The 21,024-nt window shown below is 48.5% G+C and overlaps 1 protein-coding gene across 1 annotated transcript in view; it reads left to right on the forward strand.

The window, feature by feature from the left end:
- TLL2 (tolloid like 2) overlaps window positions 1-21,024 on the forward strand; it is a 116,129-nt gene that overhangs the window by 12,880 nt on the left and 82,225 nt on the right. Inside the window, exon 2 of the mRNA XM_036111621.2 lies at window positions 10,806-10,916. Within this exon, the coding sequence (XP_035967514.1) occupies window positions 10,806-10,916 (111 nt within the window). The remainder of the gene's footprint in view (window positions 1-10,805; window positions 10,917-21,024) is intronic.

The following is a 21,024-nucleotide window of genomic DNA, read 5'->3' on the forward strand; positions in this document are numbered from 1 at the left end:
CTTGCCCCTCTGTTCTCCCGAGGTGGAGGCCTGTGTCCTCATGGCCCAAGATGGTAGCCAGAGCTCAAACCATCACAAACACAGTCTAGACATGGGAGACATGGAAAAGGAAGAGGGACCAAGAATGTATGAGAAGAAGGTTTGCAGGACATGCCATTTGCCCCGTCAGCATCTACTCTCTCATTGGTCATGTGGCCACACATAGCTACAGGGGAGTCAGAGGGATGTTTCTTGGGAAGGCCTGGAACTGAAAATCAGAGGTTCCATTCTTAGGGAAGAAGGGAGAAAAGGTATTGGTGGACCATAAGTGATCTCTGCCACAATAGACTAAACCTGCTGGACCTTTATGAAGAAAATTTAGTCACAATGATGATAAGCTCATTACTATTACTGATATACAAGGTAAGATCTCAGAGTAAAATCCTGTAGAATGTCAGAGCTAGAAGGAACCACTGGGATTATTTATTCTAAGTTTTTCACATTTTCCGTGAGAACCCTGAGGGCCTGGGGAGGCGGGGCAGTAACTTGTCCAAGGTCACATGGACTGCTGTGGGCAGCTCTGGCCTGGAGGTGGATGCCTGGTCTCCTTTACCCTCTGCCTGCATATCTTTCCACTCTCTGCACTACTTAGGGTCTCCAATGGGCCTTTGTCTTCAGAATGAGTCCTGCATAATTGCACTGGTAACTTGTGGCTCTATGCAAGATCATTCCACAGTGGAGATATTAGGGCTTATGAGATATGCCTGGTCCTGGAATCAGGCATGTAAGATGAAAAATTACAGCCCAAGAAGCTTCTGGCTCTTAGGACCTAAACTGCACCCTTCTCTCCAATACTGAGTGGAGGCCTGTGAGCTCGGGCTGTGGGAACACAGCGCGTGTGAGAGAGCAGTAAGTCATATTCTGCTGGAATGAAGCAGCGAAAGTGTGCTCTTAGGCCAAGGTAGCCAATCCCCTTATCAGTCTGAATGCCATTGTCCTGTTCAGCTGTGGAAATAACAGAAGGATTTTTCTTAGAACAGTGTGAGCCAGGGTCTCGGCAGGAAACAGACTTTACCCCAGATGTTTCAATCGAAGAGACCTCCATGAAGAGACTACTTACAGAGGCAGGGTTAAGGGACAAAGAAGAGCATGAAGCACCCAGAGGCCAGCAAGCCACCCCTGTGGCTGAAGGGATGGGGAGGGGGCAGTGTTATAGGAGCTGGAACCAAGCACAAGGGGAAGTGGCTGAGGGATGCACCTGCTGCGAGAGACAGAGCACCAAGCTGGGGGAGAAAGGAGGGAAGAAATGCCTGGATCTCTCCCTCCTCTTCCATCTCATCTGCCAGGGTCTCCTCCTGCTTGAATGCCCCCAGAAGCCAGAGAGCCGGGGGCCGTGGAGGTTGCAGGCAGGCCACAGGATCAGCCTTCCTGGGCAGGGCAGAGAGGGTGGAGAGTAAGTACAGGAAGAATAACTTTAATCAGAGCTCAGGATCTGCTGCAGATATTCTTTTACATGGATGGAAATACTTTTAGTATCTTTAAAAGGTACATTTATAAATGACCAATGTGTGGCACGTAGGATGCCGCTTCTCCCCCGTGACAAAGGCAGACATGGCTAATTGACCATGGTGCTCTTTTCTATGAGCCCAAGAAGTCACCTCGAGGTGCTCCAAGAAACATGACCAATTGAGTGGGCTTGGTGCATGAGATGAAACCTATTTGGAGCTAAAACTTAAATAACCTGGCCAATATGGCCTACCTTCCTGCTCTTGCCAATCTAGTGGATAATCCTTTCTTTCTGGGAGATAGCCAAGCAGGTATTTCTTAAGCCAAGCGAGTCCTGCGTGGAAAGCACAGATGCGGCATGGCTCCTTAAGGCGCTGGTGCGGCCATAGTGTGATGGAGAAGCAGGGGCGAGGCAGGAGGCCATATCTGCCTCGAGCAAGGTGGCCACCAGCCCAGGAACCAGCCGGATGCCCTTGGCTCATCTGTAAAATAGGATGGTGCCAAGCAAGACAGAAGGCCGGGCTGGGCGTGCTCCTGAGGTGGAACCAGCCTTCGGAGCTCAGCCATCTGTGTGTGGTGCTCTCCTCGGTCCTGACTGACCTTTAACATAGGGAGGACCCTATGGATTCTAAGGCCTGGGGGTGTTTCTTCTGCGTGCTCTCAGATTGCTGAGTTCAGGCTGTAAGTGACTTTGAATAGGAAACCCTTAGCTGGAACCAGTGGATAATAGGTTATGAACGTTGCCAGCATGGTGTATGGTGTAGATAGCAAATAGGGCCCAGCTCCTGTGCCATCTCTATCAATTCGTGCTGGCCCTCTGAAGCACTGTGTTAGGATGGACAGGAGGGCCGTGATTAGGGATATCTGCCCTGCGGGGAGGGGAGCACATGTTTGTCTCATATTTGCCATCCCTGGTGTAAATGGAAAGAGCACTTGTTGAGAGTCGGCAGACATGGCTTCTGAATGTGATATTTTGAGCACATCATCTAACCTTCCAGGACCTGTTTCCTCACATGGAAAAGAAGGACATTGCTTAGATGACTTTTAAACTCTCTCTAGCTTAGAAATTCCATGATTCAGACTAGTTTTTTTTTTAAAGCATGTGAAACTTGCAATGAATCGGATCCAATTAAAATATTTCCAACTCCCCGCTCCTCTCAGCCATATGCTTGAGGAACTAAGCTATCTGTCCCTCATGGGGGCCATTTCCAAGCTTGAGCAGCTGGACACCCTGAGACAGGAGGCCTCCCATACTAAACAGACCCTACTTTTTAATCTCGACCAAAAGATCCAGGAGGCGTGATTCACATCTCGCCCCGTTTCCTCTCCTCTGTCCTCCGAGAGCCCGAACCTCTCCCCTCGTGCTCTGCAAATGCGCCTGAATGCAGAGTCCTGAAATTTAGGTTCATGGTTTCAAAGTTCATGGTCCTGAGAATAAACAAAAAAACTATTGTGGTTGCATAGAGCTGTGGACCCCATTAACACCGCCCCATGAATATTTATAGCGTGAAACTACAAAAGAACATAGAGGCCATATTGTATTTCCTAGAACTTTCTTTCCATGGGGTCCTTTCTCTGTGGGTCACTTTAATGTAAGCTTTGCTTATTTAGTTGCACACTTTAAGCCGATTAACTTTTTACTAAAAAAAAAAAAAAAAAACCCTCCCTGTTTGTTTGTACATACACTCCCTTGACAAAGATTCACAGAAAACTGCTTTAAACCTGTTAAATCCCTCTGTTGGAAACTTGAAGTGAACTAAATGTGTCTCTGGGTAGGATTTCCCTGTAACTGTCCCCGCCTCGGGCCCACGCACCCTACCTCAGCCTGTTTGTTGAGAGGAATTCCCATGTCAGAATGCACCGTATTTAGTTCCTCTGATCGTCTCGGCTTCTCTCTAGGCGACTTTTAAACAGAGCATTAGCGCCATCTCCTTCCTTCATGGCTTGTCATCGGGATGACAAAGGGTGGGCCCTGGGTGGGGGGATACAGAAATTGTAGGGAAATCAAACCTTAGCGCTGGAGGGATCTCAGAGGCGGTGGACTCCCCTGGTCTCCAAACTAAAGTGAGCATGAGTCACCTGTAGGGGGTGGGGTGGGGGCATGAGTTTTAAATGTATATTCCTGGAGATTCTGTCCCCAGAGATTCTGATTTCATAGGCCTGGGTTGGGGCCTGGGGATTAGCGTCATATACGCATATGCATAAGCTCTCCTTAGACACTTCGAACCCAAGTGGTTTGTGGACCATGACTTGGGAAGCACCGAGCTGGTTCAGCTGTCTCCTTGTATGGGTGAAGAAAGTGTCATCAAAGGGAAAACTTATTTGTCCAGCGTCACACACAGCAACCAGACTCCCTCTTTCTGAGTATAGATGATGTCCGTGGCTCCACACTGCTTTAATCTGGGCTGGCGTGTCCTGAGATGCAGCTCTACGGTGGAACATGTGCGATGAGGTCCCTGTGAGGGAAGCTGATTGAAAACTAGACGACCTCTTAGCTCAGGCCCAAGTTGTAAGTGTAGATATGAAGGTGAGGAAATGGCCTGGTTGGTAGAGGGGAGGGAGAGATAAGCACCTGTGGAAGTCACTCCCATGGGATAACAGATCCAGGTCTCTTTGGGTTTTGGAGTGGGCCCCAGGGTGGACTGGGAAGGTGGGGGTATCCCTAAGCTGTGTCAGTCCCCCTGGGCTTCCCACTCTCAGGGCACCAGGAAACAGAATCCTAGGGAGGGTACGGTTGGTGACAGGGTGATGGCAGAGTCAAAGGGGTCTCCCCCTGACTGCCTGGGCTTCTGCCTGGCTCACGGGCTTCCCAGCTCTGTAGGCCTCAACCCAAGGACTATGTATAACACCCCCAGGATCCCCCCCAACCAGACTTTCAGAATCTCAGGTGGGAAGGGGTGTGCAGAGTACCCTGGCCCACCCTTCCAGCTCTCTGTCCCCTGGAAGCACCCTGGCTGGGCTGTTGCAGCCTTTGTCAGGCCAGCAGCTTCTCTGGAAACAGGGCTTTTATTGCTGACCATGAGATCAGCCCCCATCTGGAGTCCCAATTCAAGAAACGGGGTCCTGTGCAAAGCAGTGAGCTGAGCTCCAAGTTTAGAGCCAAAAGGTCTGATTTCAAGGCCCATCCACTTCTCACAGGTTGTAAATGTGGGCTAGTTGTTAACTCCCCTAAGCCTTACTTTCCCCCATAAAATGGGGCTCACGGTTCTGGCTAAGCTTTCCCCTGTGACACGGGGATCATACATGCCCTTAGTTGTCACGAACATGTTCTGAAGGCCCAGAACATGGCAGGCTCTGAGCTAGGGTCTGGGGTGAGTGGTGGGGAGGGGTGAGTGGTGGAGAGGGTCTGGGGTGAGTGGTGGGGAGGAGAGGAGAGTCACAGGGAACTGTAAAGGGCTGAACCAAAGTGAGGGGCTCCTTGTGACCAGCTCCACCGTGGGTGCTCTAACAGCCCCGGATTCTGTTCCTAGTGTCTGGACATTTCTTACCCCTTGCACAGCCCCTCAGTTCCTGTGGCCTCACATCCTCCCTTGCTCTTGCTGTCATTGGCAGTCCACATGAGTGGGTATCCCCACCAGGCTGCCCTCATTGGGCCCCTTCTGCTCCTGTCCTGACACTGCTTTGCTGCTTCTCACCACAGGGCCTTTGCTCATGCTGCTCCTTCGGCCAGCATGCCCTTTGCTCTTGCTGTCCACTTGACAAACTTCTGCTTGTAATTCATCCTTCTACTCAAGTGTCACCCCCTCTGTGAGGCCTTTCCTGATTCTACCCCCCAGGCTAAATTAGTCCCTCCTCTGTAGGCTTCCCTCCCTCACTGAGCAGCCTGGATCATTTCAAGGCAAAGATGGATGGCAGTTGAGAGTGGACTTGAGAGGTGGCCCAGAGCAAATTGCCCAATCGCCTGAGCCTGCTTTTCTCATCCGAAAAATGAGTGTGATGATGTGTATTGCACGGAGTTGCCGTCGGCAGGGTTAGAGGAGTGTAAGAGCTTGGCATCTGGCTGGTGCTTAAGGGGATCAATCCCTTTCTCTTCCGTGCCTTGCTCCTGAGAGAAGAACTGAAACATCAGATTTGGGAGAAAAAGAGCTGATCCAAGATAAAGGGGATGCGTTGGAAGGGTGTGAGCTCTGTGTCACTGGAAGTGTGTGAGAAGAGGCCATTCAGGCATGAGTGGGTGGGTTGGACCCGGGGACCAGTAGGGCCCCTTCTAGGCCTCAGAGTCTATAATTCCTGGAGGATTGCTGAGCAGTGCAACAGTCTCCAAAAGGTGTTCCTTAGATCAGGATTCAGTGAAAAGAGAATCCAGGGCAAACCACATTGGGAAAGGCTGCATTCTCTTTCTCTTAGAGACTCATGATATTTGTTAGGGTTGTAAAGGCTCTGAGAAGTCCTGCAGTAAGGAAAGCTATTTAGTGCCACATTTCTTATTAGAATGTGAAACTTTGGGAAGAGTGGCTTGGTCAGGGAGAAATCTGGCTTGGGAATCCGGGAGGCCTCAGTTAGCTTAAAACGTCTGTGAAGCCTCTTCCTGATTGCATGACCTTGGCCAAGTCTTATCTCCTCTCTGGCCCTTCATTTGAGGTTGATGTATAGAATGCATTTGGCCTGGTATCCGAGACAGAGTGTTGTATGCTTCTGTTGTAGATGGGAAAAGACAGGCAGGGCAAGATGCTGTGAGAATCCTGGGATGGGAGCCTTTCCCTGCAAGGCTGACTCATGGTCATCTTTTGAAGCCTTGAGGGCCAGGCATACACATGGGATCAGATGGGGAACATAACATTATGGCTACTCATCATTATTATTACAGTAGTCTGCTGGAGCTGGTTCTCACCTGCAAGCTTGTGAGAGCCCATGGTACGCTCCTTTTCCCAACACCATGTTCTGCCACCTCGAAATCAGCCACCGTGGGAGTTACACCAGGGAAATCAGCAAACGCTACAAACCAGGCTCTCCCCTCCCCTAGCCAATCGTTAATTATCAGCACATCACTGATTAGATATCATTAGAAAGTATTTCTTTAAAATTAGTCTCCTTTTATATTTGCAGATTTCTTATTTAAAACTGGACCTGACTACTTTAAAGATTTCTATTTTGGGATTCTGAAAAGCATTTTTCCTATTGTATTTCATAATCTATTCCCAACAGAGTTACTAGCCAGAGCTTCCTAACAAAACACCACCTTGTGACAACTCCCTAAATTGCAGGTTGGAGTTCAGTGGGGTCAGCCGAGACTGAAGCCCATGGCATTTTCATTGATGGGCATTTTAGATGCTTCCTCTGGCCTATCCTTTCAAGTTCTCTATGTGCCCCTAGGGGCATGGTTGATGGAGGCAAAATCTCTGGCGCCTTGGGTCTGTGCTTCTCAGACTTCAGTGTGCACGCACTCTTTCCGGGAATCTTGTTCACATGCAGCTTCTGATTCAACAGGTCTGGTGTGGGTCCTGCGATCTTGTATTTCTATGGAGCTCTGAGATGCTGCTGCTTGTCTGTGAATTACACTTTAGTAGCCGGGGTTGGTGGGGGAAAGAGAAAGGAACCCTCCCAGAGCTTCTCTTAGGAGATTGCCAGGCGTCATGTTTTGCCTTTTGGTAAGAATTCAATAGCTGTGTGTTTTGAATCCATAGACTTATTAGCTCATTTGATTCTAAATATTGTTCTGCCAACTTGTTGATTTAATTTTTAAATTTTAATATATTTTTTACTTATTTGGAATTTATTCTGGTGTAGTGTAAGTTCAAAGCCAACCTGATTTTTCCTCGAATAGCTAACCTATTCGTCTCAACATAATTCATTGATTAGTCCCCCTCTTTCCACAAATTTGTGAGACCTCCTCATATATGAATTTTCTTATATAGCCTAGGGATTGCTTCCAGACTATTTTATGTTGCAGGGTTGTTGTAGCTTTATAACATATTTATAACATGTATTTTTATAACATATATGTTATAACATGTAACATATTAATTAGTCCAATGAAGCCAGTCTTCCTTTAGTACTCTTTCTTGAGTGTTATCACCTAATTATGCAGATGAACTTTAATATCATTTTGTCAATAATAAAAGCATTATTGGGATTTTGATTGAAGTGTATTAAACCTACACATTAATTTGAAAAGAATGAACGTTTCAGGAACATAGTATGTTTTTCTTTTCATGTCAGTCACTTTTTATAGCTTTTAGTAGAATTTTACGTTCTTGACATACTATCACACTTTTTGTATCGAGGTTATTCCTAGATATGTGTTGCTTTTTGCTGCTATTTTAAATATAATTTATTATTTTATTTTATATTATATTATGTTATGTATACCATATACAATTTTACTTTATATTGTTTATATTGTATTCATAATATAGCCATTAGCCACATGTAGCAATTTAAATTTTAATTACAATAAAATAAAACGTAAAATTCAGTTCCTCAGTTACACCAGCCACATTTCGAGTGCCCAGTAACCACATGTAGTTATTGGCTACCATATTGCAGAAATGGCTACCACCATTGCAGAAAATACTGTTGCACAGTGGTGTAGTGCTAATCGTTGATCCATCATTTTTTCTTATGTGTTGTGATAGTATCTTATTTTATTTGGGAACACTTTTCAATTTGTTCTTTTCGATTTCTAAGGAGAGCAGTTGCTTTTATACCGGACCTCTGCTTTCTTTTCTACGGCAGTATCACCCTGATTCTCTTCCTAAAGTTGAAAGCAGGGACCTCGAACACACGCTGGAGGGTTGCCACGCCCACACGTGCCCACGGCAGACATCACTAATCAATCCCAGCACTCTTTGCTGTTCCCTGAACTATTCTTGTTTTTGAAACTTACATCTTAGAGCTCTGCTCTTCTCTGGCTGCAGAGATGGACTAGGATGCAGTGGCAGGCCACGAGGTGTCTTCCCCATGTGTGCTCTCCAGGGGAGGGCTCTGATTCCACCTCCTGTGAGTAGTTCTCTGACCATCTTTCCAACATGGCCCTCCACGGCGCCATTGTGGGGGGGTCCTGTCTTTTCTTTTCCGTTATTCTCATTGGCTGTATCTGAAGAGGACATCTTTTTCAGCCCACTTCCTTCCCCATAGAAGGTTGGGGGCCCAAGGATCATTTGGGGTCATTTTAAGTCTCAAAGAGTTGCAGTCTCCTGCAGGCCGTTCTAGTGGCTCTTCTGACACATGCTTTTTTGAAATGTTAGTCGTCTTCCTGTTTGATTCAGCTGCAGGTGGGGGGGCCACACCACGGTTGTTTTCTAGACATGCCTCTCTCTCTCTGGACTTAGTTGCTGGCACCTGGCATTTGCTAGGCCTCTCTGAGGGAACCTTGCTTTTGGTCTCCTGTCCCTCCCCATTCTTCTCCCACTGAAAGCATGTGTTGGGCACCATCTTGACTGGTCCTTGCAATAAGGTTGAGTGGTTTATTTTTTCTCACACAGATTTCTTGTATAATTTACATACTGTATAATTCACCATTGTAAGTGTACAACTCAGTGATTTTAGTAAATTCATAGTTGTGCAACCATCGCCACAATTAAATTATAGAACATTTCCACCACCGGGAAGAGCTCCCTTGTGCTCATTGATAGCCAGATCTCAGTCCTGCCCCCAACCCTAGCAATCACTAATCTTTCTAGCTCTATAAATTAGCCTTTTCTAGACATTTAATATAAATGGAATCACGTAATATGTAGTCTATCTCATCTAGCCTCTTTCACTTAGCATGATGTTTTTGAGACTCATACACGTTGTAGTCAATACATACATGTGTCATACATGTTCCAATAGTTTGTTCTTTTTAATTGCTAAATAGTTGACTATTTTATAGATATACCACATTTTGTTTATGTGTTCAACAGCTGATAGACATTTGTGTTGTTTTCAAGTTTGGGGCTATTATGAATAAGGTTGCTATAAACATTTGAGTTTATGTCTTTGTGTGAACATATCTTTTCATTTCTCTTGGGAAGATTTCCTAGGAGTGGAATTGCTGGATCATATGATTATATTTAACTTTTTAGGAAACTTTCAGATTTTAAGATTATGTTTTTAAGATCATGTTCAACTTTTTAGGAAACTGCCAAATGATTTTCCGTAGGTAGTATACCATCTTATCTTCTAACTAGCAATGGGTGAGAGTTCCCATTTCTCCTCACCACAAAGCTAAGTTTTAGTTAGCCTCTGTTACTCAAAGGCCCTCTCAGTTTTTCTTTTATTGCTTAGTGATGAGAATAGGTTAGCTCTTCTTGAATTTCTGGACTCTCTCCACGCCTTTTCATTCCCACTATAAATTGCCCAATTCTCTATAAAACCCTTTTCTTTCTTGTAGTACCTTATCAAACACAGCTAATAGCAACTAAGGCGTGCTATTAACATTCTGACTCTCAATCTCTTCACTTAAAGCCATAGCTCATTCGGTTTATCATCTGCTTTCCAAGTGAATACAGGCCAGTATTTTTACCAGGTACCCCATCACTGCATAACATAGTTCACCTCCTTCCAGGCTTCAGTAACAGTTTCCTTGACACTCACTGCCTTGCCCAAACACAATGGATTTTTGTTATAGCAGCATACTACTTCTGATAGCAATTTCCGTATTTGTCAGGATAAACACATTTGTCTGTGTTCTAGTAACAAATAGCCCCAAATCTCAGAGACTTGTAAAACTAGCAGGTTTTATTCTCCTCATTCATGCTACATATCCATCCTGGTCAGCCATACCTTTGCTCCCCATCCTATTTACTCTAGAACTCAGAGTGAGAGAGTCGCCCGTATCTAGAACATTGCTTGTCTTTTGGGAAAGGGAAAAGAGGACATGTGAATCGTGCACTAACTCTTAAAGCTTTCTCTCACATTTATTTATCAGAGCAGGTGAAGTGGCCGATTCTGACATTAATGGGGTAAAGAAATATAATCTTCCCCCAGGGAAGGGCAGCAAATATTGTGAACAGTAGTATCATTTATCACATTATGCTTTTCTTTTATATCCTGGGGACTCTGGAGAAGAAAGAAACAGCTATCTCTATGTGGTGGTTTTGCCCAGAGCTGCTTACAGCTCGAGTAAGACAGCCCTTTCAAAATACCTTACAGACCTAGGCCTTGATCGTCATGGTGGTTGGCTCCAGCCCTGTGGCTCTGGTACACAGAACTATTATACGCCATTCTTCTGTCTCTACCAGCCCGATGTATTAGGTTCAGGGAGAGATTTGATTGGATGGATTGTCATTTCTAGAGTTTGCTACCCAACATCTAATGTCCTCTGGGGCGTTAATAAATCCATCTTTTTCCCTGATCTCCAGCCTAAATGGATCCATTTATGTTTTTTTTCTCTCCAGCTGTCTTTTGGGGAGACATTGCCTTAGATGAAGAGGACCTGAAGTTATTTCACGTCGACAAAGCCAGAGACTGGATCAAGCAGTCAGCAGAGGAAGGGGGACATAGCACAGGTAAGTACTGTGTCCCCCATTTTTCTTTCTCTGGGGGGAGGGGTCAGGGACTCTGGCAAGTGTGGGTGTGGACCACGAGACATCAGTGTTTGACCTGTCGGTCTGTGGAAAACCAGAGGCCTCACTCTTTCTGCACTGCACGCTGTGGAGCTGGAGCGTCCAGGGTTGCCGATCCTTGTAAGAAAATCTCCATTTGCCTCTTTATCTGAAGGTTCAGGCTGCAACTCAGAAGGTTCAGACTTGAGCTCAGCGTGGGTTCTCAGGACGTTGGCCCCTGGGTGGGCCCCGCACGTCCCAGACTAGAGAGAATTCCTCCGTGGGCTCCCTCTCGGGCATGTCTGTCGATGATGCTAAGAACGCTCAGCACTGGGAAAGATGTTTGCTCCCGGGGCGCTGTGCACTGGTTTTGCAGTCAAACCAGGAAACACGATGGGGCTTCAGACTTTGATTACTCTTCTCCCTCCTTGCCTCCACCTGGGGGGAATAGTAGTGGGACTAGTCTCTTGAGTTCTCCGCCCCCGCCCCGCCCCGGGCTCAGACGCCTCAGCTCTGGGGAATCCCTATTCTTAGCAGCAGCAAAGGGGCTGCCCTGTGAGGCGGCTGGGCCGGTGCGGCTCACCATGGCTGGCTATTTGGTGACCAGGGCTCACATGTGCCCGAGGCTACACTGCCCCTGCTACCTGCCGCCCCTCCCCACACCCTCTTTTCCTTTCTTTGGAGACTTAAAAACTTACTGTGCTAAGAACGCAAAAGATTTGCTCTCTTAACAAATTTTTAAGTGCACAAATAGTATTATAAACTATAGGCTCAGGGTGGTGTGGCAGATCTCCAGAACGTATTCCTCTTGCGTAACTGAGCTTTGTACCCTTTTTTGGGGCACCTGTCATGGCCAAGTGCAGTGCTGGAAAAAGAGCAGTAAGATGGGACCCCTGCCTTCAGGGAGACCATTCCTGCCAGGCAGACACGGTTTAGACCTGGGCAAGCTCTTTATCATCTCCAAGGTTCAGTTTTCCTATCTGCAAAATGGGGATGAAACCATCCCTCACGCCACAGGGGTTTGGGAGGATCAAGTCCCAGGGTAATGGGCTAGCCTGGTGCCTGGCACATAGCAAGTTCTCAGGCGATGACAGGTATTATCACTGAGGTGCTCCCCTCTAGTGGAACGAGACTGACAGGTGAAGAGATAAACTGCAGTTCCTCACGGCAAGGGCTGTAATGAACCAAGAGAAGTGGGAAGAGAGAAGGGTGAGGGGAAGAAGCCTACATAGGGGAGCCAGGAAAGCCATTGTGGGAATGGACACCCTTGCATCGTGTCTTGAAGGATGAGAATGAGTCCTTGAAGTAAAGAATTGAGAAAACACATTTCAGGCAGTGGGGAAGCCACACGGGGAGTATGAGAGGGCCTGTCTTTACTCGGGGAGCCTCGGAAAGGTGCGAGTCACTGGAGGGTGGCTCTTTGGGGTAGGCTGTGATAGAGAGATGCACCCGCCGAGGTTGGTGGGGGTAGATGGTGAGGGTGCCTGTTAGAGGGGTGGGTGGGAATGTGCCCAGAGTAAGGGGGCAGCTCCCATGGCTCATGAGGAATATGAGCAGCTCCAGGGACTGGGCCAAGTCCAAGCACCCCCCAGGGGCTGGGGGATGAGGGGAGAGCAAGAGGGCAAAGGTCGTCAGGAGGTCAGAGGGACCCCACTGCCAAGGGTTGGGAGGAAGGAGGAACAGTTTAGCCCTTTAGAGCTTCTTTTTGGTGTCTGGTTCTATAACTATAATTTCTTAGGAGTTTTGAGGCCTCTCGTGTGTGGTTTGAATAGTCTGTTTGAATTCTAAATGTTTTTTTACAAGCCAAATTATTTTTCACACCAATATATATGACCTTAATTGAGCTCTAACAAAAGGAAGCATCTCTTCATAATTCTACCACTCCAACTAACCAGTTCTTACCTGGAGGCCTAGAGAAGTTGACCTGATTGTAATCTCTGTGTGGTTAAAATTTTTAAAACTTTTTTTTTTTTGCAATATTACTTAAAAATTGCAAACTTCACATATCTCCAATATACAGGATGATGGAACTTCTACGTATGTCCACATAAACCCCACCCAGACCAAGGCATGGAACATTTCCGGAACCATAGACACTCCTTTGTGCCCCCTTCTAGTCAATACCCATCCCACAGCAGCCACAGACTCATTTGCCTGCAGAAATAGCATCACACAGCATGTATTCTTTGTGTCTATCTTATTTCACTCAGCTTTTTGACCTTGTTGAGTGAAGTAGTTCGCTCTCTCTCGTTGTGTGGTATTCTCTCGTGTGATCAAATGCTAGCATGGTCATCCTTCTATTGACAGACATTTAGACCGTTCAGTTTTGGGCTATGATCAATAAAGCTGCTACTGATGTTCTTATACATATCTTTTGGTGGACACAAACACTCATTTCCACTGGGCAACCAGGAGTGGGATTGCTGGGTCATAGGCTACGTAAGTTCAGCTTTAGTAAATACTGTCTGTTCTCCAAAGAAGTTGCACCAATTTACATTCTGTGTGGGTGCGTACTGATTTGGAAGGCAGGAGTGGTGTCCATACAAGATCCAATGAGGACTTTGGGGGCTGGGGCATGGTCTCTCTGGCTTGGGGACCCTTCTCCCATACTCTGGACCAGCACAGCAGTGAGTTGGTGCTCATCCACCAACACGAACGTTCAGGGTCACCCCAATCAGTGATCCTTGTGTTGTCCTTGGGGGACCTGCCATGGCACAGCATGGGGCTTGGCAGATGTGAGTGGGAGACCCCCGAGAGAGGCTGGGAGTGGCCAGCCACCATGCCAGCTGTAGGCCAGCTCCTGGAGAGTCGCCTGCCCAGAAGGTTGCCTCAGGATGCTGCAATGAAGGGAAGCCTAGCAGCCCTGCCTTCTCCTCCCTCCTGGCACTCCCCCAAGGCCAACATGGTCAGCCTCTGGTCTAAGAACTTGAGTCTTCTCTTTCCTTCCTCCCTGTGAACTAGGAGAGGACAGAGACCACATCATATTTGTCTTTGGATCCCTTTGGAGGTGACCCGGTCTCTCGTACGTACGAGGCACTGGCCAACGTGGGTGGAGAGGAAGAAGGAAGGGGTTGGCGGAGATTGGCAGAGCCTGGGACCGTCTCCTACGGGCCTAAATGATCAAGGGCTCCAACAGGGCTTTGCTTCCAGAAGAGTGGTTAAAGCACTGGTTATAGTCACGGGTTTTAGGATCAGACTGTCTGGGTTTGGATCCTTGAGCTGGGCCTCAGTTTCTTCATCTATCAAAAGGGAATAGTGATGTTATAAGGACAAAAAGAATACATATCAAGTGCTTAGCACAGTGCCTGGCTAATAATAAGTGCTCAGTAAATATCAGCTCTGCCACCTCCTCATTATTATTATTAGTAGTAGTATCTGCAGAAAGCACTGACCTGGGAGGGTTTAGGCTAATGTGGAGAACGGGGGAAATTTGCTGTGTGCTGGAGGGAACATTGGTAGCTTGGGTTTGAGGCCTTTGAAACATATACCTACCTGGTATTTCCTCCTTCCCAAGCTCAGAATGTTGTTGTTTTTTTTTTCTTTTTTTTTTTTTCTGGTGTGCTTTTATGGCAAAGTGATTTTTATCCTGATCACTTTTCTCTGTGGGCCAATAGTACTTTGCATCTATCTAGAATAGTTATTTTATTTTCAGAATGGGAATATTTTTATTGTTTTTGCTGATGAAACTAATACTGCCAGCTGTAAAAAAAAAAAAAAAATGTCCAATAGTTCAAAATTGGACAAAGTAGAAAGTAAAAATCTCCTGTTCTCCCAGCCCCAGGGATCGGTGTCATTATCTGTTTGCTGGATTCCTTCCAGCCTCACTGGGCTCAGGCTGTGAGCATACAGATATTTTTAAAACATAGAAGGGATTTTTCTCAACACCTTTTTGTGCAATCTGCATTTTTCAGTTAACACCACCTCATAGACATCTTTTCATGCAGTATATTGTAGTCTATCACACTTAATGCCCAACTCTGCCATAATTCATCAAACTAATCCCATACAGGTGGACATGAAGAGTGTTTCCCTTTTCTTCCTGTAATTTTTTCCTTTTAGAAACAATGGTGCTATCAACAACTTTGTGCATTGATTCTTAAACATTTGCTTTGGTTAAAATAAATAAATAAAAAGGAACCACATCTTTGCTCCATCTTCCTGCTTCCAAATGTGTGAAAGGATGTATTCTTAGATTTAGGTTATTTCATTTCCAAGCTTTGGTTAGTGCCCCTGTGTTTTAGGGGAGGGAAGGAAGTTCAAGGAGGGGGTGCTGAATCCCTGGAGGGGGATCAGAGTGGGGAGGGCACAGAACCCTGAAGTGTAGCCCCAGCGGCCTTCTTTCCCTGGTTCCTCCTGTGAGTTTGGAGCTGCTTTCTTGGCTGCAGAATGAAACAATATCATTGCCCTAGATGTGTCCAATGTCCTAAATTCAGTGAGTGGGAGGACCAGGACTAGAACCAGCTTTCCCAGCTCCCATGTGGTCCTCTGCTAGACCAACCTGTCTGCCATGTTGCCAGTTAGAAGGAACAGAGAACAGCAGAGGTGTGTGTAATCATTCCTTTGCCATCCCTTGGAAGGTAGGCTGCAGCCTCTCTGGGCCAAAGGGTGAGCAAAGGGTTGTGCCTGGGTTGGTTTATGAGCCCACATGGGGTGCTGCACTGGCCACAGAAAAAAGCTGCTGGGACCCCAAGCAGGGAGCATCCTCATCATTCACTTAGAGGAATCAGTCTCCCTGCCTCTAGTCCCTCCTTCCCCATCCTGCTTCCAGGTGATCTTCCTGGCCCTGACCTAGCAACCACTGGAGTGGGTGGAATAATGTCCCCCCAGACTCATGTCTACCTGGAACCTCAGAATGTGACCATATGTGGAACTAGAGGATTTACAGATGTAATTAGTTAAGGGTCTTGAGATGAGCCCTAAATCCAGCGATGGGAGTCTTTATAAGAAGAGGAGAGCACATAGACACGGCGAGGAGGAAGAGGGCCTGTGAAGAGAGCGGCAGAGACTGGAGCGAAGCATCTACGAGCCTGGGAAGGGCCAGGATTGCCCGAGCCACTCCGGGTTAGCAGGAGGGTGAGGAAGTCTCCTTCCCTAGAGCCTTCAGAGGGAGCATGGCTCTGCCAACACCTTGATTTCAGATTGCTAGCCCTCAGAACTGGGAGAGAATAGATTTCTGTTGTTTCAAGCCACCCACCCTGTGGTACCTTGTTAGAGCAGTCCTGGGAGACCCCCACAACAGCTACACTCCTTAAAACCCTTGGTGGCTCCCTATCACTTAGCAGAAACACTGCTGAGTCTGATCTTGGTCTGGGCTGTCCGCGCTCTGTCTGCAACCTACATATCCAGCCCCCTTCCCTCTCCTTGTCCTCCAGCCAAGCAGAATGACACTGTGTCTGTACCAGCCCGGAGTTTCTCTCCTTCCAGCCTTCCGTTCCAACTGCACCCTCTGTTCCAGGTCCCCATTCTGCAGAGAGAGCACTGAACGCCCAGAGAAAGCCAACGACTCCTCCAGGGCCCTACGACTGGTGCGCTCTCACGATGCAACTTGCTCAGCACGGCTGCCGGCTTGGGAGGCCCCCTGGGTTGACAGTGCTGTGAAAATTAGCCTCCTGTTGTGCTTGGGATGCAAAGAGCTCTATTTTCTCCCCAGTTCCAGACGGGCCCCTGGCCCTGCCGTGGGAGCTACCAGGGGAAGTGGCAGCGGCATTTTGGCTGTGTGCGGGGCAAGGAGGCGAGAGGGCATTCTTCGGGGAGAGAAAGTCCTTCTGTGTGCATTTTATTTGCAGAAAGAAGAATGGGAGCTCTGAGCAGCCGTGGGCCAAGCTGCTCTATGAATGGGACCCTTGAATTAACATTGCAGAGTCTCCTAAAGCAGCTAATCGGATTAGCTGTGTAGTGAAGGAAGTACTTAGCGGGACACACACGCAGGGACACACACACTCTCCGACCGTCTTGCGTCTTCTTCGATACGCTGGGGCCGAGCCTGAGAGCCCCGTTCCCGAGGCCCGAGCCACCTCTTCTGCTAATTACACAAGGTGCAGGGCGACGTGGTTGATGTTTTGGGCTTCTGTTTGCTTGTATCTCCCCTAAAGAGTCCAGGACGCCAGTGTTGCACATTCTTATCTTCGCAATGTCTGGAAACCTGGAGACAAAGTCTCGCCTCACCGTTGCCTCCATCCGGATGATGGATGTGATTTCTTGGGCTTTGTCATGAGGACTTGGAAAGAGGAGATGGTTGTAATGACCTATTGGCTCTGATGGAAGGTGATGGCCCCGTCTTGTCTATTCTGAGCCACTGGGCCATGTCCAGCTCTATTTAAGACACCGACCTACCTCTAACTCCTCAGTTCCTAAATTCCTCCCAGACGTGTGAGCGTCTGCATAAGCCCAGCAGTTTGGGCTCCTGAGTTCAAAAGAATGAAATAGCAGGCGTGAAAGACGTAGGTTTGGGTACCTTGCCTCCCTTCTCTGGGCCTCCTCTCTGAACCATGGGGGCCCTCCCACCTGGCAGACCCTTCAGCTCCTAGAGTTCCTTTTCTCACTCTGCCCATGACTTGGAGTGGCACACGTTGCCGTCACCTGGTCTCAGTGCGCCCACTGAATAGCCGCATGAGATGTTCTTCTTATGTGGACATCTGGACCTTGCAGAACTGCAGTGTAGAAAGGCTTGGGTGGTGGAGTCAGGTGAGCCTCGGTTTTCCTCTCCGGCTCTGTATTGATTAGCTGGGGGGCTCAGGGTGACTCATCCCTTATCTGTAAAATGGGCTATTAATGCCTGTCTTGCAGGGGGATTGAAAGGCGTGATAGGGAAAGCACTTACGCCAGGGTCTGACCCCTGGCAGGTGCCCAAGAGTCATAGCCACCGTGGCTGCCCCTGTGCGGGCTCCTGTCTGGCCCACCTCTGTGTGTCAGGCTCCACATCCCCTTATGCCCCAGAATTCTTTTTCATTGCTGTACGTACTCTGCAGCACCCTCCCTGGGGTCTCCGGAGCTGGGCCGGCACCACTGGGATCTGACCCACCCACGGGACATCTCGGTCAATTCCCTAGCCTTCCCCGGTCCTCCTGAGTCAAACTCTAGGATCTCACAGTTGGCCAGAAAGAGACCTGAAAATGGGTTGGATGCCGGTAGCAACAACAAAGAGAATAATACTAACTGGCATTTGCTGTGTGCTGCGTGTATGTCTTACAGAGTCTCAACACATGATCTCATTTAACCGTCACACAGCGGTTCTAGGGGGTAGGTACTGTTGGTGTAGACACGAAGGCTAATGTTCAGAGAGGTATGTAACTAACTCTAATACAGCGGGTTACTGGCAGGGCCCAGATTAGGACTTAACTCTCAGGTCAAAGGCCCTACTTTTAGCCCCTACCCTCCATTGCTTCTAGAAACAGCTGCTGGCATCACCACTGACACTGTCCCCTTGAGCCGGGGAGACTCGATCTCCCCATCAGCACACTTGAGAGGCGATAGGGAAAGATGTGGAAGAGTTCCATGCGCCATTAGGGCTGCGCCTCATCGTGCCCTCCCTGTTGTCTCAGGTCACGTTCAGGGTGTGCCTTGCCGCATCCCCCAGCCTGTCCCAGCTGTGACTCGTCTTTGGTCTTGGCTCGTCTTCTTTTGTTCCAGCATCAGTCTTGGCACGTGAAAGATGCCAGACAAACGCTTGTGGTCTGTGGATGGGGCCACGAGCCTCAGGAGTGCTTGGTGGCCTCCGTGCTTCCCTGCTCCTCTGCTCCCCCTAGAGGTCAGTTGAGGTTAGGACTGCACCCGAATGTGGGGTGCCAGCAATGAAAGAAATGCTTAGGGGGTGGTGGCCTCGGGCTGGGCAAGCCCCGATCACCTTGCAGGAAGTGTCCGAAAAGGGCATCATTTAGCCATGTGGCCAAAAGCTTTCTTTACTGGGCCCCTCACATAGATTCCCAGATGGAAATGTGGTCTTTTCCATGCCAGAGAGGGCATGCTGGCATTCTGCTCACCCCTCCAGGGTTCCTTTCATCCCTTCTCCCCCCAGACCTGCCGTTTCCCCCCCCCCCAGCCGGCTGCTCCCGTCATCCCTGCCCTCCTCTGAGAATTCTCCTTGGCCCCTGTGGTGTAGAACTTGATCTTTACTTGCTGAACTCCTACTCAGGCATGTGTCTGCCTCACAGCTCTGCTGACCCTACGACACCAGCGTTCTCTCCCTCCCTCCTTCCTTCAAGTAACAGATGCTAATTGGGGACCTCTTCTGTGCTCAGCACCAAGGATACCCACTTTTTCTCCTGCCATTCAAGAGATGGAGCTTTAATGATGGATGTGATTATGGTCATGTTTTAGAGTATGGGAGGAATGGGGCAGCCTGGAGGGGGTGGGACCTGGGATCCAAAGCCCCTGCTGGTGTGGGGCAACCACCAACCCCCCAGAGGAGGCGTGATCCAGTAGGCAGAGGGAAGCCCCAGGTGACAGCTGTCATCCAGGCAGGAGTTGGTGTTGGGGATCCAGCCTGGGGCACGGGGCCTGCCAGGGGGCAAAGCAGGGCCACCGGGAGGGCAAGAGCCGAGACCCAGGCAAATAGCATCAGAAGGACCTTTAGTCAAACTCACAGGAAGTTCCAGTTTTGTGCTGCAAGCTTGGGAGGACAAGGCAAGGACTCCCAATCCTTCTGGGGCATAGGTATTCGGGAGGACAATAAGCTGGAGACTTGGCCTGAGAGAATAAAATGAAGACAAGGGTCAGAAATTAGGCAGGAGCACACGGATCCAAACCGGTCAAAGGTGAAATGCTTCTGAGACCCTCCCATTTGAGCCTAAACTCCCTATATCTACCTCCCCCCCCCCCCCACCCGACTTAGGACAGGGCTGGCCACAGCGTAGGGCGGGCTGAGCCCACAGACCGCAGTCGGCAGCTGGGAACGGGAGGACTGTGGGGCAGGAATTGGGCAAGGCCTGGCCGCTATTCTGCCCATAAAATCTTCAGTTTAGTAAAATAATTTGAGATGATAAAGAGGCATCTGATAAAATGCACATCTGTTCTTTGGGAAGGAAAAAAGAATGCAACATAAGGATTCTATCATCTCATTCCCTGGGGTCTCATTCAGAGGCTGATTTATACCTTGGATTGAAGCCAGAGTTCGCTGTAAACTTGAAGTGTTGGGAAAAGTAAATTCACCTTTAGGTTGATTTTTATTATGACTGCATTTCTCAGAATTTGGGGACACTGGGTGGGAAGTCCACTTGGGGCCACGATGGGGTGCAGAGCTGGGGGGGGGGATGACCCCCCTCGGGCATTTGTCCAGGGAGCTGCAATCCTGGGCCCCTCATGGACCTCGAATCCGGGAGCCTGAGTCAAAATTGGGAGATTAGCTTGAGAAGCCCGGACAAACAAGATTTAGCACCTGGCATTGTAGGCCAAGTTCTCTCCATTTCAACTTACAGAATCCCACTCAAGATAGCCCAAGTAAAGGATTTACTTAAGAATATATTCTCAGGGCCACCTACAGACAGAAACAGAGAAGAGCCAGCCTCTTGGGGACTGGACTAGAAATTGGAGAGAAAGGAGCAAAGCTGGCTTCCCTTCTCAGGGGCCACACAGTGCCTTATTTTTGCTTTTGCCTCTTCTTGCACCTGACCCATCATGGCGGCCATGCGTGAGTTGCCATCACGAGCCTCAACTCGAGGGTCCTCCTCTGGCTGTCTGCAGTGCCTCCCTAGGCAGGGTGCTGTGGAAGTCCTAAGAGTAGCAGGAATCTCCCAAGGAGAGAGTATAACGTGAGCTGACCAGAGGGCTGACAACAGAGCCCCAGGGAGGTGGGTGGAGGAAAAAACTTACGATGGAAGCAGGTTGGTCTGTGTCTGTGGCTCTGAGAAGAACGAATGATGGAGCAGCCTCCGCTTTGAGGAGGTGATGGGTAAGTGAGGACTCTTTGAGGAGGTGTTGGGTGAGTGAAGACCCCCAGGGGTGGAGCTATGGAGGCAGTCCCTTTTGGGTTAGCTTGGTCTTGGGCCACACCTGGTAACCTCACACCCACTTTGCCATTGCTATTATTTCCATGAGAAAATACTTTCTGGGTTCCCATCAGCCATCTTAATACATG

The sequence above is a fragment of the Halichoerus grypus genome, chromosome 7 (genome assembly GCF_964656455.1).
Source record: "Halichoerus grypus chromosome 7, mHalGry1.hap1.1, whole genome shotgun sequence".
Classification (NCBI taxonomy): domain Eukaryota; kingdom Metazoa; phylum Chordata; class Mammalia; order Carnivora; family Phocidae; genus Halichoerus; species Halichoerus grypus.